Below are 21,689 nucleotides of genomic sequence, written 5' to 3'. Positions count from 1 at the left end.
TTTTGTACATGAGCTATCTAAACACATTAAGAAAACAGTGGCACATCAACACACTTAAGCAAAGAAGCAAGAGAAAAGAGTCAGTTCGGAGCAGGTAGCTAATACATCGTAACACGACACATCTAAGCAACAAAGATCTAGAAAAAAAAGACAATGAACAACACAGCGCTAGGAGTGAGCGTAATTCCGGTTTAAACTCGTTCTGGGCATACTATTCTTGTAGCTCTACAATCATTCTACAGAAATGGACTCTAGCAAAAAACAGATTCACACTGTCGGTCCATCATGCGTGTTTTTCACAGGCTGTGTATAATTAAATATAACATACCTAAGGATTCATCAACAAATGGTTGTGCAGTAAGAGATCGTACAGAATGCACCGTCAAACTCTTTTTTTTTTCAGTGTCCGTTGCATGATGTCCCAGAAGAGTATTTCATCTTTGCGGTTGATTAAAGAATGCTCAATCGTTTCAAGAGCATCACAAAGGCGACAGTTAACTGTAGACACGAAAATTCCCTTTTTCTCTAGCCATGTTTTAAATGGTAAGGCCTCAGTGTGTACCTTAAAAAAAATGTTTTTATACATGGCAAGCGGGAATATTGCGTACTTCTTGAGTGCGTCATGTCCCAGTAAACAAAAATACAAAGAGCGATACACTGGCGGAGGAAGGAGCATACAGATTAAGTTCTTGTACAACTGTTTCCTCGACACCGAAGAAAGGAACTCGGAAAATACCGAACAGACAAGCACACCTCATGCATGAATCCCCACAAACACGGACGATCAGAACATTGGAGGACACAGTGATGCTCGGTAAAGCATGACCGAAATTTACTTGTAGAAAAGAACGCACTATTGGCTGTGTAATGTCCCGGAAAAACATGAAACGTGAAACCATCTGCCGGACACACAAGTGGACTAAACAGAGGCCGCCAGCGCTTTATGGCGTGATAACTATGCTGTCGCCGGAGGGGATCACACCCCGTCTGAAGCTGCAACACACTCTCGCGCTGTGCATTGTCGTCTCGATAAACTTCCACCCGTGCGCAAGTCCTGAAACAGAGGAAGAAGAAGAAGGGCTCGAGCTGAGACGTGTGTATGTGCCATTATAAAGAGGTGAAGAAGAAGAAGAAGAGACGTGTGTGTTCTGAGCTTTGTGTTTTATTATTATTTCTCCTGTTCACGGTCATCTTGTGAAGGCTACGAACTGCCTTCTGTGTAAACGAAGGCCAAAGACACACCTCTGGACAGATTTCCAGCAAGATGAGCGAAGCCTCAGGTAAGAAAACCTAACTGACAAACAGGGGCGCAGCTAGGCTTAGCTCGGCGTTGCTGAGCGAGGCTGCGCTACGCGCCTGTGGCATGGATTCGGCTTCATCGGTGGCAGCCACGCAGCCGTCTGCTGCATCCATGTCAATACAAGCTTCGGCGGCTACGGACTTGCACGCTGGAGCGTCTTCCGACTCTGCGACCTGTGGCATGGACTGCTCCACCACCCACATGCCTCTCGCACTGCCTCAAGGAACTGTTCCCATGGCTTCAGTTGTGTCAAGTGGTCAACAGTACTGGCTGAGCCCCTGACACCTCGTCAGATGCCTCAAGAACTGTGCCTGTGGAACCAGCTGTGTCCTCCCTACCAAGTACACCCGTACCGACTGAACCGACTGAGTCCCTGCCACCCCAACACAAACCCCCGGTGAGTAGCTCCTCAGGTGCACTTCTACCGACTCCAAAACTGTTCCGCGTCACCCTCAAGCCTACATTGCGCTTTGACATAACTGACATCTCTCCCGTTATGTTCAAGCCACTATTTGCTCGTCTACTACTGTGGATTTGTCGTTCATCGCTCTTCCAACACTAACGTGGTGAACGTACGATCCTTAGTGCGAATTTTCCCAGCGGCCGCTGTTACGCAGATCCCTCTGGACTCAAGTAAACATGTCCCGGTACAACTATATGCATCGGACATCGATGCATCGGACACCCTCCGATGCATCGTCTACCACGTGGACAGCAGTAGCCCTTCTGAGGAAGTGAGGGCAAATATTCGGTGTTCAACAGACACAGTACTTAAAGCCCGGCCTATGGGGTGCCGGGGAACGTAAGTCCCCACCCTTCAAGGCCCATCCAATCTACCAGACTACATGACCTACTACGGCGCGATTGTCAAGCCACAGCCCTTTCGTCCTCGCCGTATCTTCTGTTATCATTGTCATAAAGAAGGGCATATGCAAAATACCTGCCCCAATCCTGCAGCAGTGGCCGATATGGACGAGACAGCATGCCTTGTCCCCTTTGAAAATTGCCAAGTCACGACATTCGTTCTCCTGCTTGTCCAAAGAGGTGTGCGGCAGAAAGAATGCTTGTTGCAAACATTTCACTTATGTCATCTATGCTATCATTTTCTAAAGTTATATCCTATAAACTGGATTTTTTTCAAAACAATGTCCAGTCAGCTAAATCGAACTTCCAACGCCGTGGTTTTGTAGGGATGACAGTTAGCAAGGATGATAGGCTTATCATGGCGGAGAGATGATCGCTTCCATATGTATCGTCTAAAATGTGCCATTTAAACTTTAAACTTTATTTCACAAATGTGCATACAGTCTTAGGATGAGCCACAGGCCGAAAGCTAAAGAGAATAGCTTGAAAATGCCTGTGGCTCATCTAAGAGCCATTACAAAATAATAAATAAAATAAACACATACATACAACGGTGGCAGGTCACATACGAGCACACTACAGAAAGTAGCTACAAACAGACGGCGAAATAAAATCCAAATCTAAACATCTCATTTTACCCGAGGCTGGGGAGCAGTATCTTGGGCATGGTGGCACCGCAGTGAACATGTCGAGTGCCCGTTCATCTTCTTGCTCCAGGCGCTTGGTCTCCTCATTTCTTGCGACCGTTTCGTGGACGGCACCCGGACAATCAACCGTACCGCATCAGCACCGCTTGCTCCGCATTGTACCGAGTGCTGCAAAGGCCCGCTGAACGAGCTGGGTCCCGGCGCATTTCTTGGACGCCTGGATCGACTGGTCTACGCCCCCCTCGGAGGCACAGCGGCTTCCCCAGCGCCATCGTCACCACGTGCCTATTGCCACCTAGTATTGCCAGGTGGCGCATACGAAGTAGGGCGACGACGACGAAGTACGGCTCGCGCCGTGGGGAATCTGTCGCTTTTGTTGCCCCAGCTGGCCTGGCCTTCCCTTTCGTGCCTGCTAATAAAGCCCCCTTCGTCAGCAAGTACGCTACAGTCTGGTGGAGGTGCGGGGTACCCGTGAGCCCATGCAAGAGACCCCTCCAGGGAGCCGTCGAGCCAGCCCTGTACCGCCTCACACCCCGGTACATCGCTTCAGCCGTAGGATCCAGGGACTGCCATCGGAGGTTGGACCATCAGAGAGCGGCGCCATGGCGACAGCCGCTGCTCCTCCTCTGCAAACCGCTGCTGCCGCGCCATCCCACTACACCTTGCAGACTCCGCGGATTCCCAAGACGTTCCGTGGGGAACTTTTTGAGGATGTGGAGGATTGGCTCCTTCACTTTGAACGCGTAGCTGCGTTTAATCAATGGGACGACGCAGCCAAACTCCGCAACGTTTACTTCAGCCTCGAGGATGGTGCTCGCACCTGGTTTGAGAACCGAGAGGACGTTTTAATCTCGTGGCATGAGTTCCGTCGTCGGCTGCTGGAGGCCTACACAAGCGCTGATCGTCGCGAACGAGCTGAGCGTGCGCTACAATCCCGCATTCAGCTGCCGAATGAAAGCGTTCAGATGTACGTTGAGGACATGACGCGCCTGTTTAGAAGAGCTGATACGGCCATGCCAGAAGAAAAGAAACTCCGGCATTTGATGCGTGGCGTCAAAGAACAGCTCTTTGCAGGCCTCGTGCGCAGCCCACCATCGACCGTCGCTGCATTCCTTGCCGAGGCCGCGACGATGGAAAAGGTTCTTCAACAACGTTCTGCGACTTACAACCGGCCCGTGCATGCTGCTGCAGTCACCGAATCGTTTGCCACCGCCGGGAGCCACCCAGACGATTTGCGCGAACTGATTCGCTCCATCGTGCGTGAAGAGGTCCTCAAGTTTTGCAGCCCTTCGCAGTCTGCACTTGGTTCGATTTCCGCTCTTGTTCGCGAGGAGATGCAACAGGCGTTCAGGGGTCCTACCGTCGAAACACCACTTCTGCCGGGAGACTACAGCCGCCCCACCTATGCCGAAGTTGCGAGACGCCCGGCTGCCGCTTCGCCACCGCCGATTCCAGTAACGCCTCCTGCACCGCTGTCCCCAGTTCCACCAGTCCAGTATTTCAACGGTCGCCGAGCGCACTTGCGGAAGGCCGATGTCTGGCGCGCACCTGACAACCGGCCACTCTGCTTTCACTGCGCAGAACCAGGCCATCTCTACCGCAATTGCTCTTATCGACGCCTCGGTCTGCAGGGCTTTCGAGCCGATTCACCCAGACCCCGGTTTGGCCACCGGCCTCCAGCCATTGAAGACTTCCTGGCGGAACAGCGACTTTCAGCCCGTGCACCGCATCAGCCGCGCTCATCTTCTCCGAGGCGCTCTTCCCCGAACCCGCACAGCTCCTCGCGAGCAGCACAGGGTCGCTCGCCGAGCCCTCACCGGGAAAACTGAGACCAGCGACCTTCGGGGGCGAGGTCGCTGGGAGTCGCTGCGCTGAAGACCTCCCGCCGCCGCCGCTACGCTCCGACCGTCATCTGACCAAGACAGCTGCGTTTCCTTGGACATACCTGTTCGTCTCGACGGTCACAGAGTCAGTGCATTAGTGGACACCGGGGCCGCCTATTCAATTATGAGCGATAAATTGGCGACTCTTCTAAAAAAAGTGCTTACGCCTTGTTCTGTAGTGCATCTCCGTACTTCCGGTGGTCATCTCGTTACTCCAAAGGGTATTTGCACGGCTCGCGTTCAGATTCAGGGATCTACGTTCGTCGTCAGTTGTGTAGTTCTGTGCAATTGCTCCCGCGATCTCATTATCGGCATTGACTTTCTGCGGGAGTATGGTGCTGTCATCGACCTCCGCCAACGAATCATCACCTTTTCGACCAGTAAAGCGACCCACCTCGCCGAATCTTGCCACCGCAGTGCCGCCCTTCGTGTTTGTGCAGACAGTGTCACGTTGCCGCCACGGAGCAGTGTTTTGGTTGAAGTCACCTGCAACGACTTGCATGACGCAGAAGCAGTCGCCGAGGCTAACCGTTTACTCCTGCTTACTCAAGGCATCTGCGCCGCTCGCAGTCTACTGACGCTTCGTGGTGGTCGGTCTGCGGTCCTGGTCACAAACTTTTCTAATGAGTACCGGCACCTTTTTGCAGGAACTACTATCGCTTCTGCCGAACCTGTTACCGATATTCCCGTTTGTTTTGCGTCCGCGGCAGCCGGCACTGACGAACCTTCCCTTGAAAACGTCGAAATAAACTGCCACCTGTCTCGGGAGCAACGACTGGCTTTGGAACAGCTGCTGAAGGAATACAAGTCGTGCTTCGCTTCCTCCTCGAAGGTTCGTCAAACACCCATCACGCAGCACCGCATCATCACCTATGACGACGCTCGCCCTATACGACAGCAGCCTTATCGTGTTTCTGCTAAAGAACGGGCGGTTATCCAAACTCAGGTTCAGGAAATGCTTGACGATGGCGTTGTTCAACCTTCCCAAAGCCCGTGGTCTTCACCTGTAGTCCTTGTTAAGAAGAAGGACGGCACTCTCCGGTTTTGTGTCGACTATCGCAAACTGAACAGTGTGACCAAAAAGGACGTCTACCCGTTGCCGCGCACTGACGACTCGCTGGATAGATTACGGCGCGCTAAGTACTTCTCATCCATTGACTTAAAGAGCGGCTATTGGCAAATTGAAGTAGACGAACGGGACCGCGAAAAAACCGCTTTTGTGACTCCAGATGGCCTCTATGAATTTAAAGTGCTTCCTTTCGGTTTGTGCTCCGCCCCGGCTACGTTCCAACGGATGATGTACACCGTCCTCACAGGCCTCAAGTGGCAAAGCTGTCTTGTTTACTTGGACGACGTCGTAGTTTTTTCAGAAACATTTGACCAACATCTCCAGCGCCTGCGGGCTGTCCTCGAAGCCCTCCGCTCGGCAGACCTTACCCTGAAGCCCCAGAAGTGTCATTTCGGTTACGAAGAGCTCAAATTTCTGGGTCACGTTGTGAGCGCTGAGGGAGTGCGGCCGGACCCCGAAAAGACTGCCGCCGTCGCACGTTTTCCCGTTCCGACCGACAAGAAAGCTGTCCAGCGCTTCCTGGGTCTCTGTGCCTATTATCGGCGCTTTATTGCGGCCTTTCCAAGATTGCTGAGCCGTTGAGGCGCCTCACCAGGAATACCACCTCCTTTGTCTGGACCACTGAGCAACAGACCGCTTTCTCTACGCTCCGCCAGCGCCTTCAAACACCTCCCGTTCTTGCGCACTTCGACGACGATGCCGATACCGAGGTCCACACTGACGCCAGCAACATCGGTCTTGGCGCTGTCCTTGTTCAACATCAAGAGGGCCTTGAGAGGGTTATCGCCTATGCTAGCCGTACTCTCTCCCGCGCCGAGAGCAATTACTCCACGTCTGAAAAAGAATGTCTTGCGGTCGTGTGGGCCACCATGAAGTTTCGCCCTTATCTATACGGCCGCCCATTCAAAGTGGTCACCGATCACCACTGCCTATGCTGGCTGGCAAATTTGCAAGACCCATCTGGACGCCTGGCACGCTGGAGCTTACGGCTCCAGGAATTTGACATTACTATTGTCTACAAGTCCGGCCGCAGACACGAAGACGCCGACACACTGTCGCGTGCACCAGTTGATCCTGCCGACGCAGCGCCCGATGACGACAGCGGCTTCCTTGGTACTCTCACCGCCACCAACCTACTGACTCGGCAGAGGGCGGACTCGGACCTTCGCCCTCTCATTGACGCCCTTGAAGGTAGTGATACGGCTATACCTCGCCACTTCTCTCGACGTCTTGGCTCCTTCTGTTTGCGGCAAGGTCTCTTGTACAACAAGAACTCGAGAGGCAACGAGAGACCTTACCTTCTCGTCATTCCAGCCGACCTCCGAGCTGACGTTCTTTTCGCCTGCCACGATGAGCCCACGTCTGGCCACTTGGGCTTTTCACGTACGCTCGCCAGAGTGCGGAATATGTACTACTGGCCTGGACTTTCTGCTGATGTCAAACGATACGTTAAAAGCTGCCGAGAATGCCAGCGCCGGAAAACGCCACCACTTAAGCCGGCGGGTTTTCTCAAGCCCGTTACTGCCCCTCGCGCTCCGTTCGACCAGATCGGCATGGACCTCCTCGGCCCTTTCCCTTTGTCGCAGGGCGGCAATAAGTGGATCATAGTTGCTACCGACTATTTGACTCGCTACGCCGAGACCAAGGCGATCCCTCGTGGCACAGCTTCAGAAGTCGCAGAGTTTTTCATGCACAACATCGTCCTGCGACATGGCGCTCCTTCGCGCGTGATTACAGACAGAGGGACGGCGTTTACAGCGCAGCTAATCGACCACATCTTTCGGCTGAGCTGCACAACACACCGCAAGACCACGGCCTACCATCCGCAGAGCAATGGCTTGACCGAACGATTATGGAATAACATACAATGCGCTTCGTCATCTAGGCCCACAGGTAATGGAAGCCCTCTTAACATTGTTCAACCACTCTTGGGCCTCTGCCACTGTTCCACAGCAGTGGAAAAGAAGCCGCATTGTGGCCTTGCTCAAACCAGGAAAATCGCCACTCGACTTAGCATCCTACAGAGCAGTAGCTCTGGCAAGTTGTATTGGCAAGACGATGGAGCGTATGGTGCTAACCCGTCTAGAATGGTTCCTTGAAAAACGCGAACTGTATCCTTCCACAATGACGGGTTTCCGCAAAGGCCGGTCTGCCATCGACAGTGTTATTGATCTCGTGTCAACGGTAGAACATGAAAAACGCCGTCACAGGTTGACTGCTGCTCTTTTCCTCGACATCAAGGGCGCATTCGATAATGTTCAGCATGATGCAGTACTAAATGCACTCGATGAATATGGCATAGGCGGACGTCTACACAATTGGATTGCAAGCTATTTGACAAACCGGACAGTCTACATGGAGACTCTTGAAGGAGACACAGCAGATCATCATGTTGCTTGTGGTGTTCCTCAGGGAGGAGTGCTTAGTCCAACGTTGTTCAATCTCGTGCTCATTGGCCTTTTCAAACAACTGCCGAAGACTGTTTCGATATCCGCCTACGCAGACGATATTTGCATATGGACATCAAGTGTCACGCGTCCCCAAGTGCAAGCAAGATTGCAGCGTTCGGTTTCCATTACGTCTGCGTACTTGCGCCGTCAGGGGCTTGAACTTTCGCCAACTAAAAGCGTAGCATTGGCTTTCACACGCAAGTTAATGGCGTGGTATCCGGTCACAATCGACGGGCAAATTGTTCCATACGTAACACATCACAAATTCTTAGGTGTTACGATAGACCGTGACCTGTCCTGGACGAAGCACATTTCTGTGCTCAAGAAAAAGCTCGACAGCTTTGTAAGCATTGTGCGGTGTATGGCAGGAAAATTTTGGGGTCCCTCTGAGCGATCTTTACTACATGTGTACCAGGCGCTGGTAGTCGGTCTTCTCAGATACAGTGCACCCGTTCTCTCGGGAGTCAGACTATCAGGCCTGCATGTGCTTGAAAGCGCGCAGGCTCGTGCTTTAAGAGTATGCTTTGGTTTGCCATGTAAAACTTCTACATGGGGCACATTTTATGAGGCCCGAGCTTGCCCAGCACGAATTTATTTTCAACAGGAGCCACTTCGTGTGCATTTGCGGCATCTGACCAGGCATCGTCATCACCCCCTGACCAACATTAGTGCGGCGCGTCCAGATGCAGCCTTTTCCAGAGCCCTTAGGATGCAGCGCAATGCGGTGCCTTCGAACTACGCGCCACACCAGATTGCGGAGGTGCCACTTTGGGCAGTACCAAAACCATCTATACGGACAACAATCCCAGGGATAACAAAGAAGACGCACATTCCAACAGTCGGACTGAAACAGCTGGCGCTGTCATACATTACATCTATGTATACTAACACCCAGCATGTTTTCGTGGACGGATCCGTGACGACCACTTCTTCAGCTGCAGCGGTGATAGTGCCAGGAAATGCCTCATGTCACCGTTTCAGGCTCATGCACAAAACGTCCTCTACGGCAACCGAATTGGCAGCCATACGAGAAGCCGTCCTTTATATTGGTCACCAGCCAGCGCAGCAATGGACTATATTCTGCGACTCGAGATCGGCATTGCAGTTCGTACAAACTTATCTAAAACCAAGGGCATGCGAGCAGCTGGTTCAACAAATTGTGGTTTTGTTAGCCAAAGCTTTCCACCGCGGCCATATCATAAAGTTTCAATGGATACCGAGCCATTGCGGCATAGCGGGAAACGAGCGTGCTGACGCCGAGGCTCGGACGGCACATAGTGATGGTGCTTTCATTGAGATAGCCTTTTCTAGATCAGACATTGGAGCCTTGTTGGCGCATTTAATGCAAGCGGCAATGCAGTCGCACTGGCATGATTCGAGTCGTCAACAGGACCGCGTTTGTAAGCTTGACGCTGGCTCACGATTACATTTGCCATCTATGGTGGTGCGACGTCATGGGACTTTACTCCACCGGCTACGGCTTGGCGTTGCCTACACCAAACACTATCTTCACAAGATCGGCATCGAAAGTAACCCACATTGCGCACAGTGCCACACTCCAGAGACTATTGGACACCTTCTTTGCGAGTGCCCGAACTATACTGCTGAAAGAACAACATTGGAGGCGACTGTGAAACGACTGGACTCTCGCCCTCTCTCTGAGGAAACTCTTCTGGGCGCCAGGACGAGACGTTCTGATTGGTGCCGTGTGACAAAGGCCCTGCTCACCTTTTTGTGTGAAACAGGCCTGGATACTCGTCTGTGACCGCCTGTGCACAACCTACATGGTTAATGACATGTGTCGGTGTTTGTATTGCTGACACCAGTTTTATGAGTTTTATGTGCGTCTACTCACCGCGATGCGAGTGCCAGCCAGTGTGGTGTGTGTGGTGTGTGTGTGTGTAGACATCACCCGAGAAACTCATTGTATTATGCCATCATCAGCCTTCATTCGCACTTTCCTTTTCCTCCTCTTCCCTTTCCCCTGTGTGGAGTAGCAGGCCAGGGCCATGTTACCACCGGCCGACCTCTCCACCTTTCCCTCATTAAAATTCCTTTCTCTCTCTCTAAACAGGACCCTTGCGGACATGTTGTCCATGTACGTAGATGTCTAACAGAAAACTTGGGATGAGGTCCTGCCGTATGTCACCTTTGCCTACAACACCGCCCTGCAGGAAACTACGCGCTTCTCCCCGTTTCGCCTTGTGTATGGACGCGAAGTCCAGAGCATGCTTGATGCCATGCTCCCGTGCCCAGAGGATGACCAACTCGCCCCAGACGCCCAACAGTTTGCCCAACGTGCTGAAGAAGCCCGTCAGCTGGCCCGCGTGCACATCGGGCAACAGCAGAGCTCGGATGCGCGCCGTTACAACCTTCGCCACCGACAGGTTGACTACAAACCCGGTGACCAAGTCTGGGTGTGGACTCCTGTTCGTCGCCAAGGCTTGTGTGAGAAACTGCTCTGCCGCTATTTTGGCCCTTACAGAGTGGTACGGCGTGTGAGTGAGGTTAACTATGAAGTGGTTCCGGACGGTGCTGCACAACCGCGACGCCGACAGCCCGACTCTGACATTGTGCACGTTGTGCTGCTTAAACCGTACTATACACGGTAACGCAACCGTGCTGATGTTCTCGCGCGCTTCAGTTGCGACACTTCGCTTGATTTTTTGTTTATTTTTTGTTTCACCCTTACGTCGATAGCGACAGCGCTCTTTCTTTTTTTTTTCTTCATAAGGGGGGGGGGGGGGATAATGCCACCTAGTATTGCCAGGTGGCGCATACGAAGTAGGGCGACGACGACGAAGTACGGCTCGCGCTGTGGGGAATCTGTCGCTTTTGTTGCCCCAGCTGGCCTGGCCTTCCCTTTCGTGCCTGCTAATAAAGCCCCCTTCGTCAGCAAGTACGCTACACTATAAAGGGCGCGATGCGACCGACAGCGGCATTGGGCATGGTGGCACCGCAGTGAACATGTCGAGTAAACCGTTCATCTTCTTGTTCCAGGCGCTTGGTCTCCTCATTTCTTGCGAACCGTTTCTTGGACGGCACCCGGACAATCAACCGTTCCGCATCAGCACCGCTCGCTCCGCATTGTACCGAGTGCTGCAAAGCCCCGCTGAACGAGCTGGGTCCCGGCGCATTTCTTGGACGGCTGGATCGACTGGTCTACGCCCCCCTCGGAGGCACAGCGGCTTCCCCAGCGCCATCGTCATCACGTGCCTATAAAGGGCGCGATGCGACCGACAGCGGCATTGGGCATGGTGGCACCGCAGTGAACATGTCGAGTAAACGGTTCATCTTCTTGCTCCAGGCGCTTGGTCTCCTCATTTCTTGCGACCGTTTCGTCGACGGCACCCGGACAATCAACCGTACCGCATCAGCACCGCTCGCTCCGCATTGTACCGAGTGCTGCAAAGCCCCGCTGAACGAGCTGGGTCCCGGCGCATTTCTTGGACGGCTGGATCGACTGGTCTACGCCCCCCTCGGAGGCACAGCGGCTTCCCCAGCGCCATCGTCATCACGTGCCTATAAAGGGCGCGATGCGACCGACAGCGGCATTGGGCATGGTGGCACCGCAGTGAACATGTCGAGTAAACCGTTCATCTTCTTGCTCCAGGCGCTTGGTCTCCTCATTTCTTGCGACCGTTTCGTGGACGGCACCCGGACAATCAACCGTACCGCATCAGCACCGCTCGCTCCGCATTGTACCGAGTGCTGCAAAGCCCCGCTGAACGAGCTGGTTCCCGGCGCATTTCTTGGACGGCTGGATCGACTGGTCTACGCCCCCCTCGTAGGCACAGCGGCTTCCCCAGCGCCATCGTCACCACGTGCCTATAAAGGGCGCGATGCGACCGACAGCGGCATTGGGCATGGTGGCACCGCAGTGAACATGTCGAGTAAACCGTTCATCTTCTTGCTCCAGGTGAGAAAACGGTTTGGCAAATGTTACAGAAGTAGCGACATTTTTCTTGTGGTGCTGCCTTGCCCAGGCGAAGAGTATACAATTATTTGTGATAGCATAGTCTCTTTGAGGTGCTTGCTGTTGCTTGCTGGGGATGTGGAAAGTAACCCCGGACCTAACATGCAGGAAGTCCTGACTGAAATCCGCAAATTGGCTGGTGAGATAGCTGAAATAAAAAATGACAACAAGGCTATAAACGAATCTCTGGAAGGCATTCATGCGAAATTGGACACGTTGGCTCATCTCGAAGGCAGAATCGCAGGTGTTGAGGAGAAAATGGAGACATTTGAAAACATCATTAGTAGGCTAGCTCTTCAGGTTGATGACCTTGAGAACAGAAGTAGAAGATCAAACTTAATTTTTTGCGGAATTACGGAAGAAGAGGACGAGAAAACAGATGACCTGAATTCAAAAATCACAGAAAAAATTAGCGGTACCCTTGGTGTCACAATCTCGGGAATCGAGAGAATGCACCGCCTAGGCACCAAAGCAGAAAACAAAACCCGACCAGTTATTCTGAAGTTGCAAAGCTTCAGAGACAAGGCAAACATAATGAAGAATTGTTACAAACTAAAGAATTCCGGTGTTTCGGTCGGCGAAGATTTTTCTTTACGTGTACGTGGCATTCGAAAAAAACTTTGGGATAGCAGCAAAGACAGCCGAGATAGGGGTGAAAAAGTATCACTTATGTACGACAAGATTAAAATCAATGAGCAGGTTTATGTCTGGGACGACGATAGAGAAGCCAGAGTACCCGTGGCAAAAAACCAACCATTCAAAGGGGGAAAAATAAACGCCAGAAGTGTAGTCAACAAAACCACAGAACTTGAAGCATTCATTCTCGAACATTCTCCTGATATTGTCGCAATCACAGAAACATGGCTTTCTCCTGATATTTCAAGTAGCGATGTCTTCCCTCCTGGTTACACTGTCATGCGCGAAGATAGGTGCTCTCGCGGCGGTGGTGTGGCAATCTTGATCAAGTAAAACATCTACGTCACACCCATGCCAGAAATCATAGGCGCTGAAGCACTTTGGTGCAAAATCATGGTAGACAAATCCGTCTTTTTTTTTAGGCACTATGTATAGGCCCCCTAATGCTACCCTAGATATCTTACACGTGCTAGCAAATTATATGGAAAGTCATTTCACCCACAATACTAAGATAATCCTTACGGGAGATTTTAACCTGGCTGGCATAACGTGGGACACGCTTGATAAAAAAAATTCCGATACGGCTCATACAGATGCACTGCTTGATGTAAGCTTTAACTTCGGCCTTAGACAGCTTATCCAGGAACCTACGCGTGTTACCACAGTAAGCAGAAATGTACTCGACTTGATTTTTGTGAGTGATAGCATTGCAAATGACAGAGTTTCATGGAAAGTTGTGGATGGCGTATCAGACCACAGAGCAGCTTCTTGCTGCTGGGCGTGCCACCACCTGCGGTAAAGATGAGTGCACGAATTTTCGACTGGACAAACGCCGACGACGTTAGTGTCCTGGAATATCTAGGATGAATCGTATTCCACCTTTAGTTCTCTCGCCATGAATAGTTCAGCTTCAGTATTATGGTCAGCGTTTGAAAGAATTATTCAGCACTGCTTATCAGCATATATCCCCACAAAGGTCAAGCCGGTGCATAAGAAAAACCCTTGGATAACAAGAAAAATTATACAATTAAAGCGCAAGACTGCAAGACATAGGAAACTGAGGAATAAACTGCCGCTACCCGTCTACACTGATAAATTACGCGAAAAGTCTCATGCACTAAAGGCAGCTATAAAAAAGGCTAAAGATGAGTACATGAACGTCACCCTAAGTAATTTTATCAAAGTATCTCCTTCCAAGTTTTGGCGGTACCTGAATTCGAATTCACGTCAGGACAGTAATCCACCACCCGCCGAGGCTATCGCGAAGGCTACAGACTTCAATGATTACTTTATATCAGTATTTACGCATGACAATGGAAAAAACCTGACCTAGAATATCCTCCGAGTAACACAGCAAAAATAGATGATTTGATCATAAATGAATCGGGCATTCTTTCCCTCTTACTGGAAATAGATCCTAAAAAATCCGGTGGTCCCGACAACATACCAAATGCATTTCTTAAGCCTTACGCGGAATGGATGTCAAAGTTCTCGATGATTATTTTTGAAAAATCACTGCAAACAGGCGAAATCCCGGAGAAATGGAAAATTGCCAAGGTCATTCCTATACATAAATCGGGCGACATTACCAACGCATCCAATTATCGACCAATCTCGCTTACTTGTACAACATGCAAAATTCTCGAACATTTAATTCTTAAACATATCCTATCATTTCTAGAAAAAATAACATAATTGTGCCTAACCAGCATGGCTTTAGAAAAGGTTTGTCTACGACTACTCAATTAATAGAGACAATTCACGACCTAGCGTTTACAATAGACAAATGTGGCCAAACAGACATGATATTCTTAGACTTCTCGAAAGCGTTCGATCGGGTCTCCCACCCTAAGCTCCTCCAAAAACTTTTCCATTATCTCGGTGACAATAACCTTACCAAATGGCTGAAAGGCTACCTTACAGGCCGGCGCCAATATGTATACTTTAAAGGGCACTCTTCAGATTGCGGCGATGTGATGTCTGGCGTGCCACAAGGCTCCGTTCTGGCCCCTGTCCTCTTTCTTCTTTTTATCAACGACCTGCATAATAGCACTAACGTAACAGTAAGAATGTTTGCAGACGACTGCATCATTTACAAAGAAATAGCCTGCCATGCAGACCAAGCAATTCTAAATAGTGCCCTTGAAAGCATAGCACAATGGTGTGAAACGTGGCAGATGACGATTAATATAGAAAAAACGGTTTGCATGACAGTAACAAATAAGAGAGCGGCAATAAATTTCCCTTATTATCTACAAGGACAGATGTTAAGGAAAGTGGAAGAATATAAATATTTAGGAGTAATAATTTCCTCGGATCTTAAATGGAACAAGCAGGTAGCCTATATTACTAATAAAGCGCTGGCAGCTCTCTACTCGATTAAACGCTCGCTTAAATCCGCATCAGTCGACACTAAGCTCTTAGCATACACTTCACTTGTTCGCTCTATAATGGACTATGCAATAATATGTTGGCTCCCCTTCCGCAAACAATATATAGAAAGATTAGAGGGCGTACAACGAAAAGCGGTCAGATTTATTTTTAACAAATATCGCCGTCATGACTCCCCTACACAGCTCTTAAGACAAGCCGACCTTCCCACTATACATAACCGAGCCAGACTACTGCGCCTCAAGTTTCTTTTCCTTCTGCTTAATGGCGGTATGCAAATCGATACGAGTAAGCACTTAATAAAGTCAAACACGCGCATTACCAGAGCAAAACACCAAAAGCACTTAACCGAGTACAGATTTCACAACGATATATTCAGGTACTCTTTCTTCCCACAAGCAATCCGTGAGTGGAATAGTCTGCCTTGCGATGCTGTCAACTGCGCATCACTCAAAGATTTCATCGCCAACATATCACGCTCTGTTTTGCAATAACGACAACGATGCTGGTGCGCTGTACTCTTGCACTCTTTTTTTTTTCCTTGCTGACGATGACATCCCGACTTTCTTATGTGACTCTCGTTTATTATATTTTTTTAACCTTATTGCTCGTTTCTCATGACAGTATCATTCTTCAGCAGCTATTGTTTCATTTCTTGCTCACTAAAAACTTGTCTGCATTTTTGTTACTGTGTTTTTTTTCTTTTCTTGTTTAGTTTTTTTTCTTCACTGTGCCGAAGTCCTCAAATATGCTACTTGCTCCTGTTTTGCTATTTTGTTTTGCCTTTTGTATATTGCATATTGCCTTGTTGGACTACGATCGCCTTTGTGTTGACACTTACTTGACCTGTGTTATTTTAGTGTATGTGATGTCCCACTCCTGCGACGGCCTCAAATGTGAGGCTAGCAGTATGTTCAAATAAATAAATAAATAAATAAATAAATCTGGGTTTACCAGAGAACAAACATTACTACATAGAATAAAATTATCTATTAATAATCTGACCCCTGGTGTCTGTTTTCTCACTTCCCCAAAAAGATGAATGCGCATTGTAGTCTCCAGCTACCAAGTAAGGCTCTGGCAGATGCTCCACAAGGTTTTCTAAATCTATGTGGGTTATTTTCATGTGTGGCTAGTGGTATACGGAGCAGACTGTTATGGTTTTATAAGTAAGCAGCGTGGCTGCTGCGGCCCCTAATCTAGTTTTAAGTTGTACTTTACGAGCTGCAGCTCCGCTTTGTACTGTAATGGCGACTCCGCCCGATAGCCTGCTCGCCTGTTCTCGGTCGCGGCGGAAAACATATTTCTTAAGCACATTTGAGCGCTGGGGACAGAGGTTTGTTCCTGGTGTGCAAATGGCGACAGGAGACAGCGAAGCAAAGACTTCTTTTGTGTCGCTCAACTTCCCCAACAGTCTCCTGCAGTTCCAATATACTAGGAAAGCCATTTTAGTTTATATGTGTGAAGCGAAAAAACTAGATTAGGTTTTTGGTGGCCCCGTGACTCAGAGCCTGTCTTTTTTTTGACCGATCCAAGGAGCCCCACCGTCTGTCTGATGTGGACGGCGTAGGGCTGCCTTGGGCAGTGTCCATCGCCTCCACAGAGGCGCTGGACGACCGCGCAGCAGGCACGTGAATGTTCAAGAAATGCCTCGACCTGTGGGAAGAGGCCTTCGGGACCGCCGGCCAGGGGGTCTGCGAAGCCTGCTTTGGCGTTGGTGGACTAGTGTTGTCTATTCCAACCATGGGAGTGGATGGTCTTGCCACAGGCTCACTGGGTGTGGCCTGGGCAAGTGCCGGAGCCTGGTGTGGTGTGCCGCGGCCCCGCACCAGATCGGCGAAGTTTGTTTTTGCAGTGAAGGAAAAATATTCCAATGGTGTGTGAAAGTCGCATACGCGTTTCTTTGTACGAGATGTTTTCCTTCGTCTTGATAGTGATCTTTTTTCAGTCTTCCATGTTGAACAAGACCTTGAGAAAGCGGGGTTATCCCCTTCAGAGTTTGCGCAGTGCGGTGCCGCTGACGCGCATTTGCCACGTGCTTTGTGGCCGCGACAACTTTGTGAGCCATGACGAAACTTCTGACAGTTAAAACATTGATGCGGGTTTGGAATGCAAGGGCGGACATTTACTTTCAGGTATTCTACTGCTATTCAATTTGGAAGCGTGCTATAGTTAAACGCAAGGACGAGGTTCTTTGTGCCAATTTTTTTATTTGCCTTTCCGAATTTTTTTTCTGTGGACAACGGTGACACCCTGGTCACTCAGTTCTTCCAACATTTCCTACCCGGTGAGATGTACAAAATCGCTTTCCGAGATCACGCCACGGACGGTGTTCAGAGACCTATGAGCAGTTACGGTGACAGGCGTGTCCCCTATGGATACTAAGTTTGGGAGCTTTGTGTACTGGACATTATCTTTTAGTTCAATTAAAAGATCTCCACATGTAATTTTAGTAATCTGATATCCTGAGTCCAAGGCTTCTGTAAGACATTTTGCGACGAGAAATGATGATAGCATCCTTGAGGGTTTTTCTTCAGTTTCACTGTGAACTACGTGGAATCTGGTGAAGGTTTCATTCTTTTTTTTCTGAAAAATTCTACAGTCCCTTCGGTCCACACTCTTTCTTGAGGGCGATCGTTTGTAGAGGCACGGCCGGGCTGCATGCAGCGGAGCGCGCTCTCTCTTGCGGCCTGCGCATTCGCCTGAAGACCAAGGGAAAATATTCTCAGCGCCTCGCGCCCCCGCTCGCCGCGTGAGGGCGCGATGCGCCTACCCTCCGTCAGCTCCCCGCTAGCCGTCGGGCCTTTGTAGCAACAGCGGACGCGAGGCTTCAGCGCACGCTTGTTTGTGGCAAATTTCGAGCTTTTGAGCACTCCGAACGTGGCCGGTTTGTGCGTCACGAGCTTGGTGTACATTGACTCTTTTCCCTTCATCGGCTATTCGTTGGCTTCTGAAGCGAATGCCTTGTACAGCGGGGGACAGAAGCTTGCGGCACATAGGACGTTTTTGACCTATTCTGTATGTGATGCCTCACATACCGTGAGCCAGTGCCTCGTTGAACTGTACATCGCGCGATGGTGTACTGCTGTGTACCTTTTTGTAAGTCTCGGTCCGGTAAGAGTCCCGGAGTTTCTTTTCACCAATCCCCCAGTGATAGTGAACTGTGTGCTAAGTGGCAGAAGAAAATTTCGAGGGAAAACCTGGTGATCAATGACAAATCTGCATCTACTGTAGTTTGCAGCAAGCACTTTCGTGAGAGTGGCTATGATTCTAAGTGTCGCATTAGGAAGCTGCTTCCAGGGGCTGTGCCTATTGTTTTTGAAGGGTACCCCTCCTACGAGGCACCATGCGCGAAGAAAGCTCGGAGAGATCCCACAGATCGAGAACCTGTGCCTCCGCGACGCCCAGTCAAGCGGAAAGCAGACACAGAAGATTTGGAGCATGATGTTCACAGCCCAGCCAACGATGGCCCCGAGAAGCGCACGATGCTCGATATAAGCACACAAACGAGGAACGATGCCAGTGAGCGCGCAAGTCGATACCTCGCAATGATCGGGCGACTTCGCTCGCAGGTTACTTATCACCGTTCAAGGTACACGAAGGTCTTGCAAGATCTTACAGCTGAAAAGAAAGTGGTTGAGTACTACCGTACCAGCAAAAGCCACTCTTCACTAAAGAAGATAGTGGCGAATGCGCAGGGAGGCGACAAAAAGGCATCATTTCTGCTACACCAAGTGGAATGTTACGAAATGCAGAGGCCATGTTACCCAGAGGAAATCATTCGCGAGTGTGTGATATGGCGATTTCTTTCGCCAAAAGCCTATGACCACGCCCGAACGTCTGGTCTTTTAACGCTGCCAGCCAAATGCACGCTCCAGCGATACATGGGACCAACCCCAACGTCATCAGGGATAAGCTCTGCGGTTCAAGAGAGGCTCGTGCAGTAAGCTTCGATGCTGAGCAGCAAGCAGCACATGGCGTCTCTAATAATAGACGAGGCTGCTATAAAGCCCAAATGTCTTTATGACAGAAAGTCAGATACAGTCTTTGGCTTCAAAGACAGACCGAACGAAAACGTGCCATCCAACTCGAAGGCAACTCTAGCAAACCGAGTCTTGTGTTTTGTACTTCACGGTGTCACAAGCAACTATAAAATACCGTGCGCTTACTATTTCACCAGACAGCTGAGCGGAAGAGACTTGTTTGCATGGACGAAAGAGGTGATATCGGCTGTAGAGTCATGTGGATTCACTATTGTCCGCATCGTGACCGACAATTACTCTGCGAACACAACGATGTTCAAGCGCTTCGGTAACGGGTGCCTTTCGACGGTAGTGGAACACCCCCATGATAAGAAGCGAATTATTTTTTTAGTTTTGATCCATGCCATGTGCTCAAGAATGTTCGCAGTCAGTTTCTGGAGCGTGAGCTGACTGACGGCTCAGGGATCGTCAGCGGTGTGTTTGTGCAAAACCTCTATGAGTACCAAAAAAACATGACTGTAAAATTGGCAAGGAATTTAACCAGAAAGCATGTGTATCCCTCGAATTTGGAAAAGATGAATGTATTACGAGCTGTGCAGATATTTTCACCACAAGTGATTGCAGCGTTGGAGCACCTTCAAGAAAACTCACGCAGTGATCGCGCTCTCTTCATTTTCAAGGATGCAAGCTCTTCGATTCACTTCATGAAAGTCATCAAAAAATGGTTTGATATTCATGATACAACTCTGACAGGAACTGGCCAAAAGTTGCCGATTTCTAAAGAAAATGACCTACGTTTGCTTTGGCTTGAAGATGAATTTCCCAGCTACATAGAAAGCATGCAAAAACTTTCCATGGCCTCGGGAAAGGATGCTTTCACCAATGAGACATTCCAAGCCCTGCTATTCACATCAAAGTCAGCTGTGGAGACAGTGCGGTACCTGTTGAAAAAAGGTGTGAACTACGTGCTGACAAAAAAATTTAACAGTGACACCGTTGAGGCACTTTTCGGCAGGCTAAGATCAATGTGTGGTGGCAACGATATGCTGAACGCGAGGGCCGTTACGGCAGCACTTGATCATATTGTCAAATAAGATATCCCGCGTCCAAAAGACGTCAAGGTGCTCGAAGTTGGCGCACAGGAAGTGGCTGCAACACTGTCACCAGCTCTGCTAGAAAACCCCAAGAGCGTGACAGATGATGATTCAGCTGTTCCGACACCCTCCGTGACATGTTCGGGCAACGTATATGTAGGAGGGTATATAGCTAAGCTCATCGATGACTTCGGGTGTGATGCCTGCACTCTTCTTGTGACAACTAGTAATTGGAGTGATCCGATTTACAAGCTTCTGCAGAGTCAGGACAGGAGTGGACTTTATTATCCAAAGCCGGAGCTGTTAGCTCTTTTGGACAAAATTGAGAACTTCTTCGAAAAGGCTGTGGAGCAGTTGCCCCGCACAAACGTTCTTGAGGTGCTTCAGACTGTAATTGAGCCACAGCTTGAAAAGTCAGCTGTACTCAGATGCCCAGAAGGGGGTGGACAATAGCCATGCTAAAAGGTCAGCGTGCTTAATTGCTGAGAAATTTGTAAGGATATATCTGGTCAATTACACAAAAAAGGTCACTGAGCAAAATGATAGGACATGTACTTATGTTCACAAGCCTTCAAGGAAACATTTCAGGCTCTGATGCTCTGTAAGCGAGAGGTATTGCTGTTTCTGTGCTAGATGTTATAGCAATGTGCAGCTTAGTGTTATGAAAGCATTATTCGCGCTTACTTTGACGGCAAATTTTTGAATCAGTAACAGAGTTTTTAGCATTTAAAAACGATAATGAGTCGTGATGTTTCGCAAGCAAGCTCGCATGTAATACCAGATTTGTTGTGTCTTGCTGTGAAATTTTTGGTACTGTAAATAAAAGGTATTTTGCATTTTGATCGGCGTACTTTACTTAGTGAAATGTCAGAGCTTATGTTATTTATTATTAATATTGAGCGCACTGCTACCGTTTACCGGTAGCTCTACCGTACAGCGATGCCGTGGAATCATTCAATGACCGAGAATGAAAAATACTAACTCGCCAGAAATGCGTGGCGGAGTGGTTGTGTTGCTATTTTTCCGCTCGCCAGCTGCTCCTGCGCGATCCTAGAAAGCGAAAGTCGATCATGGTACATTTCTGCACGCCTGCTATCTCATGCCCGGCAATCCTACCGAGCCCGAAAAACCCGTAGCATACGCGCGCATGCATTCCGAAGCGCGACGGCGCAAGCGGCCGGGCTAGGGTGCCTCGATGCGCGCCCGCTCTGAGAGCGGGCGCGCATCGAGGCACCCTAGGCCGGGCAGGGCAGCAGCGCCGCCTCCAAGCTGCGGCCGCAGGCGGCAACTGCCCCCGTTGCGCAGGCCGGAAAGAGAGAGCGCGCTCCGGTGCATTCAGTCCGGCCGTGGTAGAGGAAAGGAAAGCCATAAGAATTATTTGTCTTTCGGCTACGGT

At 49.9% G+C, this 21,689-nt stretch overlaps 1 protein-coding gene across 1 annotated transcript in view; it reads left to right on the top strand.

Moving 5' to 3' along the window:
- The first annotated feature begins 1,593 nt into the window (after nt 1-1,593).
- The window catches only part of LOC149345588 (uncharacterized), a 32,691-nt gene continuing 12,595 nt past the window's right edge, over nt 1,594-21,689 (top strand). The window contains exons 1-2 of the mRNA XM_089541155.1: nt 1,594-1,697; nt 3,233-4,067. Coding sequence (XP_089397281.1) covers nt 1,594-1,697; nt 3,233-4,067 — 939 coding nt within the window. The remainder of the gene's footprint in view (nt 1,698-3,232; nt 4,068-21,689) is intronic.

The sequence above is a fragment of the Amblyomma mixtum genome, chromosome 4, assembly GCF_055824585.1.
Source record: "Amblyomma mixtum isolate Tamu chromosome 4, ASM5582458v1, whole genome shotgun sequence".
NCBI lineage: Eukaryota > Metazoa > Arthropoda > Arachnida > Ixodida > Ixodidae > Amblyomma > Amblyomma mixtum.
The sequence above is the reverse complement of the archived record's forward strand: the minus strand, read 5'-3'. Positions and strand labels throughout refer to the sequence as shown.